Source organism: Amblyomma maculatum, unplaced genomic scaffold (genome assembly GCF_055883805.1).
Source record: "Amblyomma maculatum isolate TAMU_Amacu unplaced genomic scaffold, ASM5588380v1 scaffold_13, whole genome shotgun sequence".
Taxonomy (NCBI): domain Eukaryota; kingdom Metazoa; phylum Arthropoda; class Arachnida; order Ixodida; family Ixodidae; genus Amblyomma; species Amblyomma maculatum.
This window is the reverse complement of record NW_028146738.1, coordinates 36721664-36742358: the sequence shown is the minus strand read 5'-3', so window position 1 is coordinate 36742358 and position 20695 is coordinate 36721664. Positions and strand designations below refer to the sequence as shown.

The 20695-nt window shown below is 43.6% G+C and overlaps 1 protein-coding gene across 1 annotated transcript; it reads left to right on the top strand.

The window, feature by feature from the left end:
- Nucleotides 1–15501: 15501 nt before the first annotated feature.
- On the top strand, nucleotides 15502–19507 carry LOC146172572 (uncharacterized). The gene is made up of 3 exons (XM_084585808.1): nucleotides 15502–15625; nucleotides 17450–18571; nucleotides 19494–19507. The coding sequence occupies exons 1-3, from the start codon at nucleotides 15502–15504 to the stop codon at nucleotides 19505–19507; spliced, it is 1260 nt and encodes a 419-aa protein (XP_084441934.1).
- Nucleotides 19508–20695: the final 1188 nt, after the last annotated feature.

The following is a 20695-nucleotide window of genomic DNA, read 5'->3' as shown; positions in this document are numbered from 1 at the left end:
GCGGACCTGTACGGGCGAAATCCGAACATGGAGTCTGCGAAGATGTGTTGATTTTCCATGAACTCGGACAACCTGTCACGCACCATCGTCTCCATTAGTTTGCCCGCACACGAAGTTAGAGAGATGGGGCGAAGGTTGTCCGTGTTGATAGCCTTGCCAGCTTTTGGAAGGATGACGTGAGGTGACAATTAGCAAATGAGGTAACAATTAACAGCCAAAAATTTAAACAGTAGCAGGTTTTTGACTAACGGCCAAAACCTGCGACTGCTTGAATATTTGGCTGTTAATTGTTACCTCATTTGTTGAATGTGATCTCACATCATCCTTTAGCCTATTTTAGCTGTCAATGAATTTTTGGCAGTTAATTATTGCCTCATTTATGCATTTCTTTTCCCTGCTTTTATTTTTTGCCTCATTGGAATTTTTTGGCATGTTATTTGTTAGCCTACTTTATTTTTCATGCGTCTTCATCTTTTCATGAACCTTGCCTTGTTAATTGTTGGCTCTTCATTGCCATTTTTTACTTGTCATCTTGCCTTGAGCTTTTAGTTGCTTCTATGCCTTGTTCTGAGCGCCGTTAGCATTTTTGTGCGGTGTCGGTTTTGTGGCCCGGCCTTTTAATTTTCTCCCCGATTTTTCATGAAAAAAAAAGAAAACAACACATGTGGCTGCTGAGATTATCATATCTGCTTTTTAGGTGTGTTTGCGCATTGATGCCCTTCTGTCAAAAGTAAAGCTCAAAACAAAACATCCAAAATCAAGTTGAAAGTTATGTGTGTGTATCTTGCCCTTTTGTCCTCATCTGCCAGCACTGCGATACCATAATGCTCAACAACTACTAACAAGCCCAGCAACATATCCGGCATAAGTTTTAATAACGTTGATTGCACACATTCAGCGATTTTTGCAATTGTTTTTAGTTTCACATTTTAAAATTGGAAGGTGCATTAGCAGGCCATGCAAATTTTACTTTTATGCATCTTCACCCACTGTAACTTGCAGCATTCTCAGGGACAGATTAACAAAAATTAGGGCCCTAGGCTAGAAGGCATGCAACCTCCCCCCACCCTTGGAAGTCCCTTCTCATTTCCATATTATACTTCTGCAAATGCCCCATGTCATTTTAACTACACCAAACTAAAAAAACAAACAAGGTGTGATCACTGTGATTAGCACGAGAGTGATGCCTTATTTTGTAGAAAGAGACCTCACAGAGTGAAGGGGAATTCCTGTTTTTGCAGCTCAACAAAGTCTGACAAAAACAAAAGCTAAAAAAAGTAACATCAGGTGTGGTCCCCATCTCTTCATTTCTCTCTTCATGCCTGTCACTCAACATTCAATACTTTATGGTTTGGGCTCCCTTCTCACATCCTCGGAGAAGAGGTTCTGTGGTTCAGCATTCTTAGCCCCCCCCCCCTTTATCTAGCGTTACATTCTATCCTATTCCCTACACATAACTGTCACAAATTTCTGTACAAAAAGAAATAAAATACAACTGAAGAAAGCAATTTTACTACACAATAATGACAGAAGTAGTTTTGAAGCGTGCCGTAAGAGTACGTAATTTTCAATGCAGAACATATTCTTGAACAGTACCTAGTATTTAGATATTCATACCCTCTCTGGCCACATGGCCCCCTCAGAGGTGCTATGCATTTGTAGCAGCTAGTGACATTGACGTCTACATTTACACCATAAGACAACAGAGACAGCGCTACTGCTTGGCATCATCTGTGCTCGCTCCGAATGTGCAAAGTGATCTTGGGTGCCGCCAGCACCTCTTGTGCTGGATGAACAAATCAGAGGCCTAAGCTGTGTTAATCTGTTCCGCTCCTGGCAGCCGCGAAGTCAGTTACTGCTCTTATTCATCTCACATTTTCAGCAAGTAATATACTTTCAAAATGCAGACACAACAGTTTATATGCTGCAGGAACAAAGGTAAATCGACGCCTACAATATGAACAGCTGCAAGATGAATACAAGTACAGTAATAAGGTAGAAAGTTGGGCGAGTTGGTAGGCATGGTTGAAAAAATCTACTGCACTAAAAAAGGTGACAACTAAACACTCAAAGAATAGGACAAGCGCAGTCTCACAACTAAGTTTATTGAACAAACAGACAAAATATATATAGAGAAACAAACCGATGCACCTGCGCAGAATCGCCAGATAGTAAAAAAAAAACATTACGTTTCAAGTTTTATTTAGGTATAATGCAAGGGAAAGAAAAGGCTGGCTGATGCATCTATCACCTTTTTTCCTGATACAGTAGGCATCCTTAACTTCTTATGTTAGCCTATCCCGATGATGGAAAACAATGCTAGCTTGTGAGAGCTGCGGATAGCAGCCTGTCTATATTACCTTTCTTATTTTTTCCTTCGTTGCATTTCCTGCAATGCACAGCCACGGGCGAGTAAGTGTCGGATGATATTGCCCCCAAATGCTCCTTCAAACATACATTTATGCATTGGCCCGTCTGGCCAACATATACCTTACCGCAAGATAAAGGGAACTCATACACAACTGCACACACGCAAAGGACATGCTATGATCTGTGCTTAATAAGACACTGAAATGTGCCAATACTTTGGGACGAATCAATTTTTTGCTATACACGGGGACAGAATTTGGCCAATTTGAAGGTGCAGAAAAACTACTCTAATCTCATACCGATTGGCCACTTGTTTATGTTATGGTGCTTATAAGGGATGATCCCTATTTAGGGTGTTTAGTCGTCCGTTTTCACCACAGTGTCTTTCTTCAACCAAGTATAGTAATAACTGACTGCGATGATGCCAGTAGAGAACTTATTCCCACAGCTAATGTCGCCGATTCACTTCAGTTCCTAGCTACACTCAAGGTCACTCAATGCATCTACTCGGTGAACACAGATGGTGCCCAGCGGCGACTATGTCTGGTGTCTTCCGGTGTAACTATACAACTTTGTTGATTCTTGACATTTTTGCTAGAAAACATTGCTTGGTGCAGACAAAATGACAATAAAGTTTAGAACAAGATTCCAAGCACAAATAGTATTTTGGCCTGTCTGAAATTGAACACTTGACATTAAAATTAATGGTTAGGAAATGACAGGCTATTACAGCATGTTGCAGGGACATATATATATAATGCAGAACTGTCAGCACATATCAAACAGAATGCTAATAATTCCACGCTTACCTCATTACATTTAAAACTGAAAAACAAAACATTTTGCTTAAATATAAATAAAAGTGTCTATAACTTGCCAAATTTCTTGTGCAGCAAATCCTGGAGGCGGCTATTTTGACCTTCAACCACTTCTAGCTTATCTTCCAGCTTTCTGATTTTTCTTCGCAGGGACTTGCTGTTTTCTTGCTCTTTTCTTAGGAGCCTTTTCTCAATAAGCTCATCACCCGAGCTTTCAGGCGTTGGGAGCCTTTTTCGAGAAGCAGCAGTTTTTTTTACTGCGTTTCACCTTCAGAATACAGAAAGTATAGATTAGTAAGTACCATCCTCAAGCATCCATGCAGCTTCTGAGCAAATAAAAGCATCCAGGCAGAATTCACTAACTTATTTTATCAAATAATCACCAACAAACATTTATACAACCAACACAAATACCTACATGTGTTATCTCGGAACCTATAGTAATCCAAGATCTTGATCTGGCTGGCAAAGGTGTTGGCGCATGACCGTCAGTGCCTCTGCCAGCATGACGCATGGGCAAATGCACTCCCCCCCCCCCCCCTCATTAGGATGAATGTGTTTGTCCCCACAAGATAAAAACAACAAAATCCTGCCATCGCCCATGCACTGATGTGACATTCTAAAAGTATCTTTTTGTCTATAGGAGAACTAATCTGAGGCCATGCTCCCAGGAGGCACTTAGGCCGTCCGGGCTCCTGTGCCATGCTTGTGGTTTTTTGTCACATGCACTCATGGTCTTGAGCTCACAGCAGAGTACAGTTGTGTACCTAGAATAGCAGCTTGGGCATGTTGGTTATGCATCTTTAGATAACAGCGCGGAATATGGACGGGAGTACAAGATTAGAAGATGACACAATTAGCGCTGACTTTCAACAACATTTATTTTGGAAAACCCACAACTTCTTATACCCTTATGCCACACATCACGTACAAGTGACTTGCACATCTCAGCATAGTTATAAAAAAAAATACATGTGCCGCATAACCTTCTCTTGCACACAGCGTGGTACACTCACTTCTGAACACTCACGGAAAAGATTGCACATTTAGCAGCTCGAATTCTTTTTGTGTTAGCAGTAGGGATGGTTAGCTTTTTTTCTATAACTATGCTGAGATGAGCAAGTCACTTGTACGTGATGTGTGGCGTAAGGATATAAGAAGTTGTGGGTTTTCCAAAATAAATGTTGTTGAAAGTCAGTGCTCGTTGTGTTGTCTTCTAATCTTGTGCTCCCGTCCACGTTCCGCGCTGTTACCTCCAGTTGTGTGCCATCCGAAGCAGTTTTCAAGATTATTAGATGATTACATTCTGAATGCCCCTGCATACATGTTTGTTCATGTGAAGCTTTGCTGTGAAGAAGTTTACATACAGAGTTTGGCTCCACATTGTCTAGTATTGTTTGGTAGCTCTAATTGTGAATGCATGGTGAATTGCACTGCATTTGCAAACTACTTGCTAAAACGTTCCAGAAAGACAGGAACACTGCTCAAGGGGACCTTCTTTCTCATTTCTGCAGTAGCTAACAAACAATGCAATAAGATTGCAAAGACACGAAGCAATGCATGAAGCAATGCCTAAGTATCAAAATCACCTAACAGCAGCAATGCATTTATAGCAGCTGCACTGGGTGCATGCTGATCTGTGCCTTTAAAATTAATGAGCCACCACTGTAATGAAGGACTTAAGTTGCTTTAATTCAGATATGAAACTGTGGAGAAATAAAAGACATGCACCCACAGTACAAGTGGCGCGGTGATCAGAGACATTTTGTTATTGCAATCGCTACTGCAAATGTGCCCAACCGAGAATCCAGCTTTGGTGAAAAAGTCATAGGTGTACTGATTCCATTAGTTCAAATTATAGCCCATCGCTTACAAGCAGAATAAGATTGAAATTTCAAACCAACTGTTTGAAGAGCCTCGGTATATATACGTTTTGAGTATAGTGCATCGACTGTTAGCGAGCGTGCTCACGCATGTCATATGTATATGTTGCCCGCTAATAGATAACTGCATTTTAAAGGATCTATAGGCTTCGAATTTTTCTCCAGTAAAAAAACTGCCCCACATCAGAGTTTATGCACTGATACACAGGTGTCAATATTCAGGGATAGTCCCACTTTTTAGAAACATGTGGTATTTTCTGGTGCACACAGATTGCACACATACCCACTGAATCACACTGTTGTTAGGCCAGAAGCACTGAAGTACAGCAGCTTCAATCATGCAGGATGAAGCAGGGACTAAACGTTGATTAGACGCGTGCGCCATGCATCCTGACGTGATGTACCCTGCCTGCACACTGAAATGGCAGCCACTGTGGCCTAAGCGCAAGCTCTCTATGTATGCCAACAATCGCCTTTTTTCCCCGTTTACATTGCTCTCACCTTACATTTTTGACCATTCATTCAATAAGCTCAATATGTGCTTTTCTGGAATCCTGTACACTTACTGGTCAGTTTTCTAGTTCTCTTCCCTCATTGCAAGTCCGCACAATTCCTATACAAATATTCAAGTAATACCATCTTTGCCAGTCGGTTTTGTCCATTCTCCACAGCAATCCTTCTTAGCATTCATTCTATGCTTCTCAAGCTTTCAATGATCTCCACTTTATGTCACCCAGTACTGCCGCATCCGTGGTTTATTTCTAGCACCGCTGGTACTTCCGACTTCAGGAACAACTCTCCACATCTGAAAGTGATCTCTGGTGCTAATACACCTTTCCGTACACTTCTCAGCACATCACACCCATTGTATTTCCATATTGCTCTATACTTCATTACTCTGACATGTCTCTTCCCTTTCAGCTAAACAATGTTCCTGCTTTCCGACATACATACTGTCCTCGTTCGTCCATCCTGCAAGGTATCTATTTTCCAGAAGCCTATATTTCCTTAAATATTGATGACATATGCTGTAGCAGACGACCAAACTGAATGTGACCGGGTGGATAAATTTTAATGGCAACAAATAAATGCTCAACAGATGCACTTCCCTTTTTGTCATTTGTCTGCTAATTGTGCTAGCCTATGTGGCATGCAAAGAGAGAAATTTATGGGAGCTAAACTTATTGCTAACTAAAGGACACGTTACACAGCACTTTACAATGAAATATGGAATGTATATACATATTCTATTATCTTTTCAGTGGTGCTGCCGCCCAGCGTCAGACTCGTAAAATATATTGTCTGGTATGGCAATGCGCTTTTTTGCCATTTTCTGGACGAGGTCACTCAGGCTAGCTAAAAATGAATTTGAATGAGAGGAATAATATGAGCATATATAATGAGCAGATAAACCGGCCGCACTTCTAGTTGGCAAGCTCCGCCACCCGTGCAAAGTAAACATTTGCTTGCGAGAAGACTCACGCGGCTCGTGTCACCGTCCGGGGCAGCAAAAATGCCTAAATAGGATTCCACGGCCATCAACAGGTCAAACTGTTTGCTACTACGACATCTAATAATAATATGCTGCGTCATAATAATCCCTATAATATTAATAACCGATAATAATCTGCCGCGTCAGCACGCACAGTGCAGCGGAGTGCTGTGAGCCAGATAATGTACGTGCAATCAGTCGCATAGTGCACTGGACACGTTCTTAAGACACTATTTAAGCCATCAAGAAAAGCGCCCTCATGCCAGTGGGCGAATGCGCACACGCAGAAATGATCCGATAAAAGGGCCGGGATACTGTACTCGCTGTCCGTTATTCCCATATTCAAGAATAGTTAGGGGGGGATGCGGCAATTACTCTGAGCATGCTTACTAGCTTTCCGTTATTCCTAGCTTATTCAAGAGTTAGGGTCTCCTGGTAAGTACTTTGGTGCATATGCGTGGTTGTGTTTGACCGTACGCACAGCACTGACGGCGGGCCGGCACCGATCAAAATTCTATGCAACGCCTCCATCACCTTTTGCCGAACAATAAAATAAGGGCCGTAAACTTACACTACTTACTTACATCAGCAGGCAGTAATAGTACGATCGAGACAAAAAAGTACTGCAATATACTTGGAGCACATGCAAACTTACATCCAAGAAGCAGAACGTCGCCGGGGTAGTAGGATTCTTGCACCTCGTCGTTGATTGTCTCCTTCCAATAGATTCTCTTGCATTTAGCTGACTCAGCGACCGGGCCGAAATCTTTGATTAAGGAGACATCAACTACAGCCTTATACCCGCCTTGATATGAGACGTATGCTACCCTCACTTCACCAGGCATTTTCACGACACGAGCAGCAGAGGCACTTGCTGGCAAAGCACACTGCGTGGGTATATATAGACGCGCGCCAGCAGCCCTCATAGTACACCGAGAAAAGAACTTTCGGCGGGAGCGCGGAGGAGGAGAAAAGAGGAAGCGGATCGGAGAGAGAATGAAAGAATGCGGCGGAAGGGCGAAGGTGAAGAAGAGAAAGCGGAGAGCTTGGAGAGGTTTTTTCCTAACGGAGAGCGATAACACGTTTCGGCGAGAGCTATGTGGAGAGAGCACGGAGGACTGCGGTGCAGTAGAAGAGGAGGAGAAAAGAGAAAGCGCAGCAAGGTTATAGATGTGGAGAGAGTGACAGAACGCGGTGAAAAAGTGAGTGAGAAAAAGAGAAAGCGGAGAGCTTCGACGTGTTATTCCTAACCACTGAGACGCGAGGAAACAAAACTTGGTGATGGTAGAAACTTTAATTGCCATATATACATACGATGGGGGAGAAGCCCACTGCATGACACTTAATTAGGTGCCCTCGAGGAGACAGCCCTTAGAATGCAAAATAAATTCCTTGGATCGCAAATTCGCAATTATTTTCATGGCACTAGAGATGATCCAGCGCTAGCCTACTTCCACGCTCAAATAAAATAAATCCAGCTATTTCATTCAGAAAATAAAGAGTATCCATGCTGCAGGGGAGGTTCGTACAACAATACGACAAAAAGAATGCATCATATCATAGCATAGGATTGCAAAACAAAAACAAAAATGTACAGTTGAACAAGTACAAGACGGAGAGTATCTCCATAGCCTAAGGCGGCTATGGTATCTCAATAGGACATTCCGTTATGATTTGTGCGCATGTTCCTGCAAATACCAACGATACGAGTTTTCCTGATTAAAAGCATTAAAAGCTTCCTCCTTTCGTCAAGCCTAGGAGGTGACGAGTTGAAATAAACCGAATGTGAGGCAAGGACTTTCGATGTTCTGCTCACTTAGTGTTGCCCCAAAATTAATCCATGAAATCCATGATATTGAAGGAAAGGTAAACGCTCTAAAGTGAACGTGATTCAGTTCAAAAGTTCGGGGCAATATTTATGGGGCGGCAGAATAAACTTTCGTGGGTAACGATAATGATGGTGCCGCCACCCTATATGCTGAAAAAAAGAAGGAAGGAGTAACAAGCAAACATCGCGTAGCCGGTTATATGTTTTCAAAGACCATCTAGAGAGATACCTTTAGCCATTATTTACAAAATATAGTGGATACCACTTATAAAGTAACCGCTTATTGGGAAGCAGGTACATGTCGTGGGCGGCCACAACAGTGCACTAAACACTAAATGAGGATTCGTCTATCAGCCTCACCGCACAGCTTGTGTTCCAACTAAATGTTCTTGTTCCGAGAATCCTCATATTATTTGTAGGAATTAAAAGAGTCGAAGATGCTTTAGCCCACCGCGTTTGTGACTGCTAAGGTTAGCATCACCACCTTTGCGAAACTGAGCATGCGTTTGCGCATACACAGTTCCGCGCCGCGGCGGTCGCGGTAATTTACGCGGTCGCGTTGCTTTTTGACCATTTATTAATAAGATGCGTGTATAGCTTCAGGTCAAAAAGTGCGGTACCGCTTTCAGTGCAACGTTCGAGGTCCCGCGACCTACGTTATAAGCGGTCTACACTGCATGTATACTGCTCCTAGAATGAAAACTGGCAAAATAAGTGCCTAAAAAATCTTTGGCAACATAGAAATATGTAAGGAATTTCCTAAGAGAATGCGCGACACCTACCATATAAACAAGCAATCCATTATCTGAAAAAAAACTTCCAAGAGCCGCTCGTCCTGGAAACCGAGACCAATTATAGGAAACAAAACGCCTTCTTAAGTTAGGCGACCTCAAACCACATGAACCGTACGAGCTAGCTAGAGAAGAAAAAAATGACCCCAGCGAGCACCACCGCTACCGCACACCTGAACCTGCCGGCACCTTGACTCAATCTAGGCTTTTAAATCCCCCCCCCCCCCTTCTATCCCCTACCTTTAATTTTTTTCCGGGCCCGAGATGGGCTCGGGCTTGAAGTTGCGGGCCAGGGCCGGGTCAGGGATTGGAAGCAGAAGCGTGCGGAGCCAGGCCGGGCTGGGGCTTGGCTATACGGCTTGTTCTTTCGGAAACATAGGAACATGAGTACTAAAATCGTCGAAGTGGTTTATGAATAAACCCCTACCAGTACATTTGTTAACTCCGAGTAAGAGAAAGCTCATTTGTAGATCAAATTTAATGAGCGGCATTTAGTGGTTTCTTCAAGTAACTTCAGACAAACACGCCCGGCAGCGTGCAACGACATAGCCAAAAAGTTGAAAAAGCGCAATACCCTGCGGCGCTCTTTACTATACAGTGCAGGTCTTATGAAGCGCTGCAAAGAACATGGCTCGTTTCCATCAGCATGCGCCTGCTAAAGTACACAACACCGCTAGCTTGCCATTTTTCAGCAACCAATAAGCACACTCTGTCGGATCAAGCAGACTCGATCTCTAGTATCTTCTCGATATTGTGTTACCAGTAAAGACTGAACATTTGAAGCCTTGTAAGAGCAGCTGGAGAAGGATCTTTAATCGACTGCTTGGCAGGCAGCAACTGATGCATTAGTACAAAGATAGCCTTTGCCTGGCTTCGCCTCCCCCCCTTTTCTAAAAAAAAGAAAGAAACATCTATACGCTGCGATAAACGCCATTGGATAAGCGCGCATTCCTTTATGGCTCTCGGGGTCTTCAATCGCATATGCATGCACAAAAAGCACCGCCAAGGATTCTTTTTTTTATTTATTTATTTATTTATTTATTTATTTATTTATTTATTTATTTATTTATTTATTTATTTCAGTAATCTCAGGGCCCGAGGGCAGTACCGTAGGGAGTGGGGTACAATAAACGAAAAAAAGGAAAAGAAGAACAGCAATCGGTATTAAAACCAATGTGAACAGTAGCATGCCTGGCACTCATAAGCAAGTTACAACAATATAAGAATACAAATTATTAGCTACTGACACAGACGTATGAGCGAATTATATAAGCACACAAATATACCACGTGAGTAAAATAAACAATTTTACTAGCAGGCAGGAAACAAAGTTGCTGAAATATACCATCATACACGTAATCAGAATATATATTTTTTTACTCACAAAGATTGGTGTGGCATAGTTGCCTTAGGCAGTAAGTCTCTCTGCTTTATTAGGCAAATAACTTGCCCCAATATCGACCTATATTTCAAATGTCTTTAATCCATAGCTCTTAAACGTACATCGAGCACAATATCATTCAGTAAAAGGGCATGCCAAAAATTGCTTGACCAAGCATTTGCTTTTTCTGTCGGTACTTTAAATGCCCTTCTCTGCTGAGAATATTTGTCAGATTGTTATGCTGCCTTGATTTGTTATTGTGTACCTTTTAAGCAATATCATTAATTTATTTTAACAGCCTTATCGGTCCTATTCGGGACTTAGATATAGGAGTGGGTTGATCACATGAAAAGTGTGCACATAGTAGTAATTACTAAACAATTACACATGAAGTACAGTCCTGATCGAAGGTGGTGGTAAAAACTAATTTCAAACAGATACAGGGTAGACGTCAACCTACCCGCCTACACGACGGCCTGGAACTCTTGGACCCGGGCGGCGTGTTCGGCCAATTGGATTACACCTAGCTGAGTCTCAGGATGTGAGCTCAACAGTAGAGTCTCCCAAAATTCTTCCGTTATTGTCTGTTCAATTATATTTTTTTTATTTTTGGACACGTTTATATCATATGTAACAGATCCGCCTCATCTTGACATAGTTTGCACCTATCTGAGAATTGCTGCGGGTACCACTGACTTAAAGTAGCTGGGTTCGGAAAAGTCCTTGTTTGTAAGCGCCTCCAAATGCTTTCTTGGATCGATCTTATTTAGTGTCCTATCTGCCGGTGGGTATTCTAACCTGTTTAGTCGATAGTGCTCTGTAATCTCTTTGTAGCTGACTTTGTAGGCAAGGATGTTAGAACTGCACTATTTAGTTATTTCAATGATATATGGGCTTCTAGTACTGTTCCTGAACACAAGAAAATTAGCCGCCTGGTTGCTCTTTTGAAGCCTATAAAGCCTCCTCTCGAACTTACCTCATACCGGCCAGTTGCCCTAGCAAGCTGTTTTGGAAAAGTTATGGAGCGCATGGTGCTGGCGAGACTTGAGTGGTATCTAGAGAGTACTGATCTTTATCCGAATATGATGACTGGATTTCGCCGCGGACGCTCTTCCATTGACAGCGTCATCGACCTTTTGGCGACAGTAGAACACGAAAAGCGTCACCGTCGACTAGTAGCTGCTGCATTTTTAGATATAAAGGGAGCTTACGACAACGTCCTCCATGAAACTATTCTTGATGGACTTGACGACGTGGGAGTTGGTGGCCGGCTGTACTTGTGGATTTTAAGCTATCTCAGCGGCCGCTCTGTTTACATGACTACGCCTGAAGGAGATACTACCCGCTTTCAGGTCTGTCGTGGAGTTCCACAGGGAGGAGTTCTAAGCCCAACTTTAACGTTGCGCTAATTGGCCTGGTGAGTGAACTGCCAACTAACATCCACATAAGTGCATATGCTGACGACATCTACATCTGGGCCTCTGGTTCGACGCGTCCACAACTACGTGCGAGACTGCAACGAGCTGTGTCATCAACATCTATGTACTTACGGCGTCAAGGTTTATTTTTAGAGGCAGAAAAGTATGCAGTGATCGCGTTTACGGGAAAATCTGTCAGCCGCTACCCGATTACCCTTCATGGAGTCGTAATACCATACGTCTCTAGACACACATTCTTGGGAGTAATTATTGACCACCGACTATCTTGGTCGAAACATATTGTTATGGTGAAGAAAAGGCTAATTAATTTTGCCATGTACTTCGTTACATAGCTGGCATCAAATGGGGTCCAACTGAGCGCTCCTTAATACGGCTTTACGAGGCTCTGTTTGTTGGCTACATCCGGTACAGTCTCCCAGTACTCTCTAGTATGAGCATTTCCTGCTGGCGGACTTTAGAGAGCGTGCAAGCGCAGGCACTGAAAATATGCCTTGGACTGCCCAGATGCACCTCTAACAAAGGCACAATTGAAGAGGCACATGCTCGCCCAATGTCCATATGCTTGTCACACGAACCACTTCGTGTATATTTACGAGCACTTACAAGACACCGTTTTCACCCACTCAGCAAGATTCTGGATGAGTGACCGGACTGCAGTTTTACAAGTGCACTCCGCTGCCATCAGTCGCAAGTACCGACAGGATATGCCCTCCCATATAGTCCCACCCAACCACCATGGACGATGGATAAACCTTTGGTGCACCTTTGTGTTCCCGGAATACTAAAGAAATCAATGGTACCAATTAGTGGACTAAACAACTTACTCTGGCACACATCTGGTCAGAATATCCCAATTATATTCACGTATACACCGATGGATTTGTGTCAGCACAGGCATCCGCTGCAGATGTGGTCATACCTGCTCAGAAAACGACTCTGCATTTCCTTTTGGGACATACCTCTACATCAACCGCTGCTGAACTTGTAGCCATTCGGGAATCTATTCGCTACATATGTGGAGAACCACCTCAAAAATGGTGTATATTCACGGACTCGAAGACTGCATTACAAATTTTGGAAACCTTCTTACGCCACACTACCTATCAGTCCCTGGCACTAAACATTATGGAGCTCATCACAACTGCCCAGCTGCAAGGTCACATGATAATGTTTCAATGGATCCCTGCCCACTGCGGCCTCCATGGGAATAAGCAGGCCGATGTTGAAGCGACAAGCGCACTCATCAATGGCTTCCAAACAGCTTTGCCTTTTTCAAGAGCGGATACGATGTGTCTTCTAAAGAGTTGTATGAATATTGCTACAGCAGCTTACTGGGCTCAACCAGACGCCCGACACATCCGTCTAAGAAGGCTCGATCGAACATTTCAATTTAATGTTCCGCGTGATATTCTGCGTCATCAGGCATGCTTGATACATAGACTTCGTTTAAATGTGGCTTTCACGCGCAAGTACTTACATTTAATTGGACAGATGGACACACCGGAATGTTCAACTTGTGGCATCCCAGAGACTGTGGACCATGTATTATTGGTGTGCCCAGCATATGCGAACGAAAGAAATGTGCTAGCTGCTTCCTTGAAGCGTTTGGACAAGAGGCCTCTGTCGGAGGAACTGCTGCTGGGCGCTTGGCAGGACAAGGGGAAGGGCGTCCAGGCAGTGCGTGCTCTTTGCCGTTATTTGAACGCCAGCGGACTTCATTCGCGCTTATAAAGCAAGCTGCTGTGTCTGTATATATATTTAATATGCCTTCTCCCACATCGTCACCCATCATGACCTTCTCTCTTCTCTCATTCTCCTTCCCCAGTGCAGCGTAGCAGGCCAGATTTGGATTATTCGGCCGACTTCTCTGCCTTTTCCTTTCAATAAATCCATCTATTGTAGCTGACTAGCCTGTCCCTGCTAGTCCCTGACCGAAGGAAAAAAACATTTTAACAACATGTCTACAATCGCTAGTTCAGCTGCAATTTAGATAACAGAGATAATTACTCGCGGCTCTTAGGGCATACATATATTATTGGTAAGTTTATTACAACTAGCTCGTTTCCAACATAATGCCTCGCGCACCTGAAAGACGCATGCAGAAAGTAGTGTGCGGTTCCTCGTGCACTATCTGCTACATCCGAACCTATAGCAACCAACTAGCCCAATTAGGAGCCTTGGCACTACAATCTTTTAAGGAGCCCGCACAGGCTTACTTTGCAGGGCGTAGGACAGGCCGAGTCTCGGAAGCGCGGACCCAGTTCGGGCCTGCTCCGTGTCAGCGTGGGCCCGGACATGGAGCCATGTGCATGGCCGGGCCCGAGCTGGGTTTGGGCTTCACTTCAAGCAATGGGTCTGGGCCGGGTCCGGCCGGAAATTCCGGCCCGTGCAGTGCTCACCATTCCGCGCTGCGGCGATTGCGGTAATTTTCGCGGTCGTGCGGCGTGCGACATGCTGGAACTATAGTCAAGTGTTGAGCAGACTTAGTTGGTTGCTTTTCGTGGACTCATTAATGAGATGTTCTTGAAAGGGAAGCTACCCATCTCACGTGAGCCTGAGCCCAAAAATAATTGCGATACGTGTTTATAAGTGCACAACACTACTATTTTGGCAATTTTCAGCAACAAATGACCACACTGTCTTGTATCAAGCACACTCGTTTTAATTTCTATATTGCGTTACCACTAAAGACTGGACATTTGAAGCCTCATATAAGAGCCGCCGGAGAAGGATCTTTAATCGACTGCTCGGCAGGCAGCAACTGATGCATCAGTACAAAGGTAGCATTTGCCTGGCTTCGTCCCCTACCCCCACTTTAAAAAAAAAAACAAAAAAACACTGCTGTACGTTGCGATAAACGTCATTGGATAAGCGCGCGCTCTGCTTTATGGCTCAGGGGGTCTTCAATCGCATATGTATGCACAAAACAGGCATTTTGTTTTTCTCCCTATAGAGCTTTTTGAAGCACCGCCACGAATTCTTCACAAGAATATAGTTTTTTTTTTCTTTTCCTATAGCCTTACTCACACAAGTTGGTGTGGCATAGTTGCCTTGGGCAGTACGTCTCTGTGTTTGATTAAGCAAATAACTTTCCCAAGTATCGATCTATATTTAAAATGTCTTTAATCCATAGCTCTTAAACGTACATCGAGGACAATATCATTCGATAAAATGGCATGCCAAAAATTGCTTGACCAAGCATTTGCTCCTGTCGGTACTTTAAATGTCCTTCTCTGCAGAGAATATTTGTCAGATTGTTATGCTATCTCGATTTGTTAATGTGTACCTTTTGAGCAATATTGTATATTTATTTCAACAACCTTATCAGTCCTATTCGAGACTTAGATAGGAGTGGGTTGATTACACGAAAAGCCTTGGTAGTACAGTCTTTTAAGGAGCCCGCGCAGGCATACTTTGCAGGGCCTAGGACAAGCCGAGTCTCGGAAGCGCGGGCCCAGTCGGGCCTGCTCCATGTCAGCGTGGGCCCGGGCATTTAGCCATGGGCCCGGACTGGCCCGAGCTGGGTTTGGGCTTCTTTCAAACAATGGGTCTGGGCCGGCGCCTGGCCCGGTCGGAAATTCAGGCCCGTGCAGTGCTCACCATTCCGCGCTGCGGCGGTTGCGGTAATTTTCGCGGTCGCGCGGCGTGCGATATGGAGCTATAATAAAGTGTTGAGCAGACTTAGCGGGTTGCTTATCGTGCACTCTATAATAAGCTGTTCTTGAAAGGAAAGCTACCCATCTGACGTGAGCCTGAGCCCAAATATTAAATGCGATACGCGATTATATTGCGAATTTTCGCGGCTTCGCGACCAACGTGTTAAAAGAAGTATACACTATATACTGCGCTTCACCTGCAGTATTACAAGTGCATAAAGAGAAAACTCCGGCAACATAAAAATGATATGTAAGGAATTTCTTAAGAGAACGCGCGACACGTATACCTACCATATAGCCAAACATTTCATACTATGGAAGAAAAGAAAACGTCCAAGAGCCATCTGTGCTGGAGACCGAGACCAATAATCGAGAATAGCGCTTTCTTCAGTTAGATGACCCCAAACCACGTTAACCGTATGAGCTGGCCACAACGCGCAGATAAAAAAACAAATGACCCCAGCGAGCACCGCTGCTACCTCACACCTGCCGGCACCTTGACTCAATATAGGCTTTTAAACCTTCCCCCCCCCCTCTTCTTCATACCCCTTTAAACCCATCTCGCTCTCTTCTCCTTTCCTGTATTCGTCTCTCCTTGCCTCTTCTCAACAAGCCCTGAGTCACCAGTGCAGCAGTCGAGCTGTCTCCCAAACGTCGCGTTTCTGGGAATTAAAAAAGTGATGGTTAGAGAAGTTTCAAGTTTAGAGAACGCATCACTGGATACGAGCGACGAGAGAGCGGTGGAGGCTTTAACAATTAAGCAGCTGCAACATTGGGATCCCATGGTGCAGCTGCTTAATTGTTGAATCCCTCCCTACCGCTCTCCCCTCGCTGGCATCCGATGCTCGAGACTTCAAACTTCTCCAACCATCACTTTTTTTTAATTTTGAGACACCTGACGCGTGGGAGATAGCTTGACTCCTGCACCGGGGACGCAGGGCTTGTTGAGAGGCAAGGAGAGACGAGTACAGGAAAGTGGAAGAGAGCGAGTGGGGTTTAAAGGGCTAGGAAGGGGGTGGGAGGGGGAGGGGAGGTTTAAAACCCTATATTGAGTGAAGGTGCCGGCAGCTACAGGTGTGCGGTAGCAGCGGTGCTCGGTGAGGTCATTTTTTTCTCTACTGTGGCCAGCTCGTACGGTTCACGTGGTTTTGGGTCGTGACTTTAAACGAGCTAGGTAAAAAAAAACCACAGAACGAAGGAAGCAGCGTCGTATGCATGCGATGAAGGCGATGGAGAGGACAAGCTGGTGGTGCATGATAACACAAAACAAAGGGGGGGGGGGCTAAATCTTCAGCGCCTCTCCTCCCCACCCTCCTCCGCTGCGCTCATATACGGCAACGTGCAGCGCTGAAGACATGCGTCAGGAGGTAATAAATTGAAGGTTCGGTGAGCGACAGGCTGAGTTAGAATCGTGGAAAACAGCGGAGCATCTTTACAGTGCCCAGCATAAGCGTGTGTGCCATGGCATATATCAGTCGTGCTTAGTAGCGATGGTTTAGCTGAACGCCATTGACGGATTTCTTCAGAGCTGTAAGATTTGTAGTTAAGATTTGTAGCCACGAGCGTGCCATATCCAACTTGTCGCATCGTGGTTCTTTACTGTTCCCAAGTCGTCGCTGTCAGCATGAGCCAAGAAGGTGAAAAGAAACGGCGGAAGCTTTACTTGAGTCCTGGGCCCTCTTTTGTTGTCCCTCGCTCAACATTATGGTACAACAAATCTGCAGCCTCTTCTCTCACACCTAGTGCTGCTCAGACTGAAGGTGCTGAATCCATGTCATTCATCGCCTCCAGGAAATGAAAGCTATACAGAGAGCTCTTCTGACAGTGACAGCACAAGTGAGTCCAGCCCTGAACATGCTGAACGCACGGATGACGAAATGGTGAGCACGAAAGTTTCTGACAGTGAGGATGACAGAGATGCGCCCGCAAGCAGACAAGATGGCTCCGGCAATGGTGAAGAGCACCATAGTCACAAAACCGTGCCACCTTTTGAGGAATCAGAACTGCTGGCTAGATGTGTGGGAGACATTGGTGCGAAAACTCTTCCTGGATCAAACACCACAGTGGCAGTAGCTATAGTTTTGATAATGTCTTTTATTGCATCACATGGATTGCCCTGGACTGCAGTTGATGACTTAATGAAGCTTGTGGAAGCTTTGTTCGGCTTTCAGAACACCGGCCTACCTCACTCCAAGTATTTATTTAGAAAGCTGTGGTCAGCTAAGTGCGCCTCACTGGCCAAATATCATTACTGCTGCAGTGAGTGTGGTGGATTGATGCATGTGTTCGACGATAAAAAGAGGCTGTCCTGCTGTAGCTATCATACAAATTCAAATGTGTCTGACATGAAGAGTGGAGGAACATTTTTCACTATTTTAGATGTGAGGAAGCAGTTTTCTGCTTTGATTTCAAGGCTCTCAAGTGTGCTGTATGACCGCCTCTGTGAACTAAGGCAACAAGCAGAAGAAAGTTCTCGTGCAATGAAAGACTTTACAAAAGGTCTTACATGTCACTCCCTCCATGAAAGAGGGGTGCTAAGATGGAGTGACTTCACAGTCATCATGAACACTGATGGCAGTCCACTCTATAAATCATCAAATTCTTCTATATGGCCTATACAAGTTGTTGTGAATGAGCTCCCTTTGACCCACAGATACAAAAATGTAATTCTAGGAGGACTGTGGTTTGGCCGCAAGCATCCAGATATGAAAATATTCCTCGGTAAATTTATTGAAGCAATGAACAATATTGGGGAACTCCTGTGGAGATCATCATCGATGTCAATATCCACAAAAATCTATCCTGTGTGTATGTGCGTGGACGCACCTGCAAGAGCAGCTGTGAGCAACCATGTTCAATTTAATGGCTTTTTTGGGTGTCCATGGTGTCTAGCCTGTGGAGAAAGCCAGGAAGGTAAGTGTACTTATGGCACACTTTAAAATGAAGTGGGAAATTTATGTTCAATTGCTAAGGTTCAATTGTAGTGAGTATAATGCATGCTTTATAAAGTATTTCAAATGTGTCTTTAAAAATAGTATTAAATATTGCAAACCACTCATGTACTGCCATGCTCAATATGACCTGGAACATGTCAACAGTAAATCTACTCAGGTTATTGTATTGTAACAAATGAGCGTAATTGTACAATGAATACTTAACCTGCACAAAATTTAGGGTACTTTGCGCATTTTATTGAACAATAAAAGCACCACTTTTCAGCATCCCTATGAATGCTCATTGCACTAATTAAACCCCAAATATATCATAAGCTGCAATTCATATTGGGCGTGACAGTACATGGTAGCTTATACTGGCATGCTTTATTTCATCTTAGTGTAATTGGGAGCAGCAGACAAATGAGCAAATCGCACCTGGAGCTATGTGTAAACTAGAGCAAGTTGCCAATGATTTCACACCTTTTGATAATAATTGTGCTGAGGGCATTCTGTGCTTTTGAATAAAGGAACATAATGTAGGAACAGGTAAAAAAAAGGGAATTATAATGGCAGATTAGGAGAATCATGCTACTGCCATTTTTTAGAAAATGTCCTTTCTGTGAAACTGTCTCCGTTGCCACTCTCTTCACCGAAGGCTGTCCTGCTTGCCAGAATTAATCAATTCTTGCTCAGAATTCTGCTGCCTCTAAGTAACCTTGAGACACTTATTTGTTACGGTTAGTGATTGTCTCTACTGTAGCATACTAGTGCTTTTAGGCTATATGTTTAGATTGCTAGGCTTAACTTGTAGCGAAGTGAAGAGTGATAATAGTGGAGGTTCTATGGAAATACCTGTTAAGAGCCTGCTTACATTCCTAAGCAAATCCTGCATCCCGTAGATGGCTCCGATTGAGCTGCTAGTACAGCAGATTCATTCATTAGCTTTATAATTTTTACTTCTTCAGGGCGGCGGCTGTACAGCAATCCAAGACCTGATGTGAAAAGGACAATGGCAGGTGTCTTGAGAGATATGAGACTTGCATCCAAGATAAAATATCCTGTGAATGGACTGAAAGGGATGTCTCCACTGCAAAAGCTGCCATATTTTGACCTTGTATGGGGTCATACTGTTGAGTACATGCATTGTGTGCTCTTACGCGTGACAAGGCAATTCACTGACTACTGGCTGGACTCCTCGAACAGTCAAGAAGCCTATTACATTGGTAAGTACAGCACAGTTTTCTTTATTTGCTTCCTAACAGGTTAACTACAGCAGGTGCACCTGCTTGCTCACAGTAGTGTGTAGGGAAACTAGACCTTGTTCTTCATGCTTTGACATGTACCATATCATTGATAAGGAAGCAATGCTCGTATGTTGAGTTGCTAGTAGCTTATGATACCATAAGCGCAAATGAACTTAAAAAGAAGAAGCTTTCTATGGGTTAGTGATCCAGCATTTGTGACTGGCAAATTTATTTGGCTTGCTTATTTTTTTAACATGCTGCATGACAATCACTTGTATGGACCTCTAACGTTATACTAGTATAAACAGCACCTTTAGTTTTATTTTAGGTTTGTCTTGCAGGCTTAATCTTATCACTAGTGTGACAGATTTTATATTGCTCAAAAACCTTGCCCTGCTTTCAAACATTCAATAATTGGCCTGTCATAAACAATCCAGGCTACAGACTTGGAAATCGACTGTCTGTCCTGCTTTGACATTTAACACCAGTTCAGGTCAAATTGGACTCAGTTTGTAGCAGTTGGCTAAGCCAAGTGAGTTAATGTATATCTCACTCTACTATACGGTTAGTACTGAGTGTAAGTACAGAAGGCAGTTACTTGCCAGTGACAAATTTAGCAAGTAGTAGTTATGATTAAGCATATACTGAACTATATGGCATCATTAGGTACAGCTACTGATGAGAGCAAGTATATTTAAATAGATTAGTCAAATTATTTGGAATTAGGCATTCAAATATGGTACAATATATATCATCGGATAGCTGCTGACAAGCACAATATAGTTACACTATTGCTTACTCATTGCCAAAGCATCTTATGCTCCCAAGCTTATGCTCAATAAACTAGGTTTGACTGT

What these genes read in the sequence shown, in the direction of transcription:
- LOC146172572 (XM_084585808.1), top strand. Translation starts at nt 15,502, where the DNA reads ATGGGCCCGGACTGGCCCGAGCTGGGTTTGGGCTTCTTTCAAACAATG. An exon ending in TCCGCGCTGCGGCGGTTGCG is followed by an intron (nt 15,626 to 17,449) that starts GTAATTTTCGCG and finishes CATCGCCTCCAG; the next exon opens with GAAATGAAAGCTATACAGAG.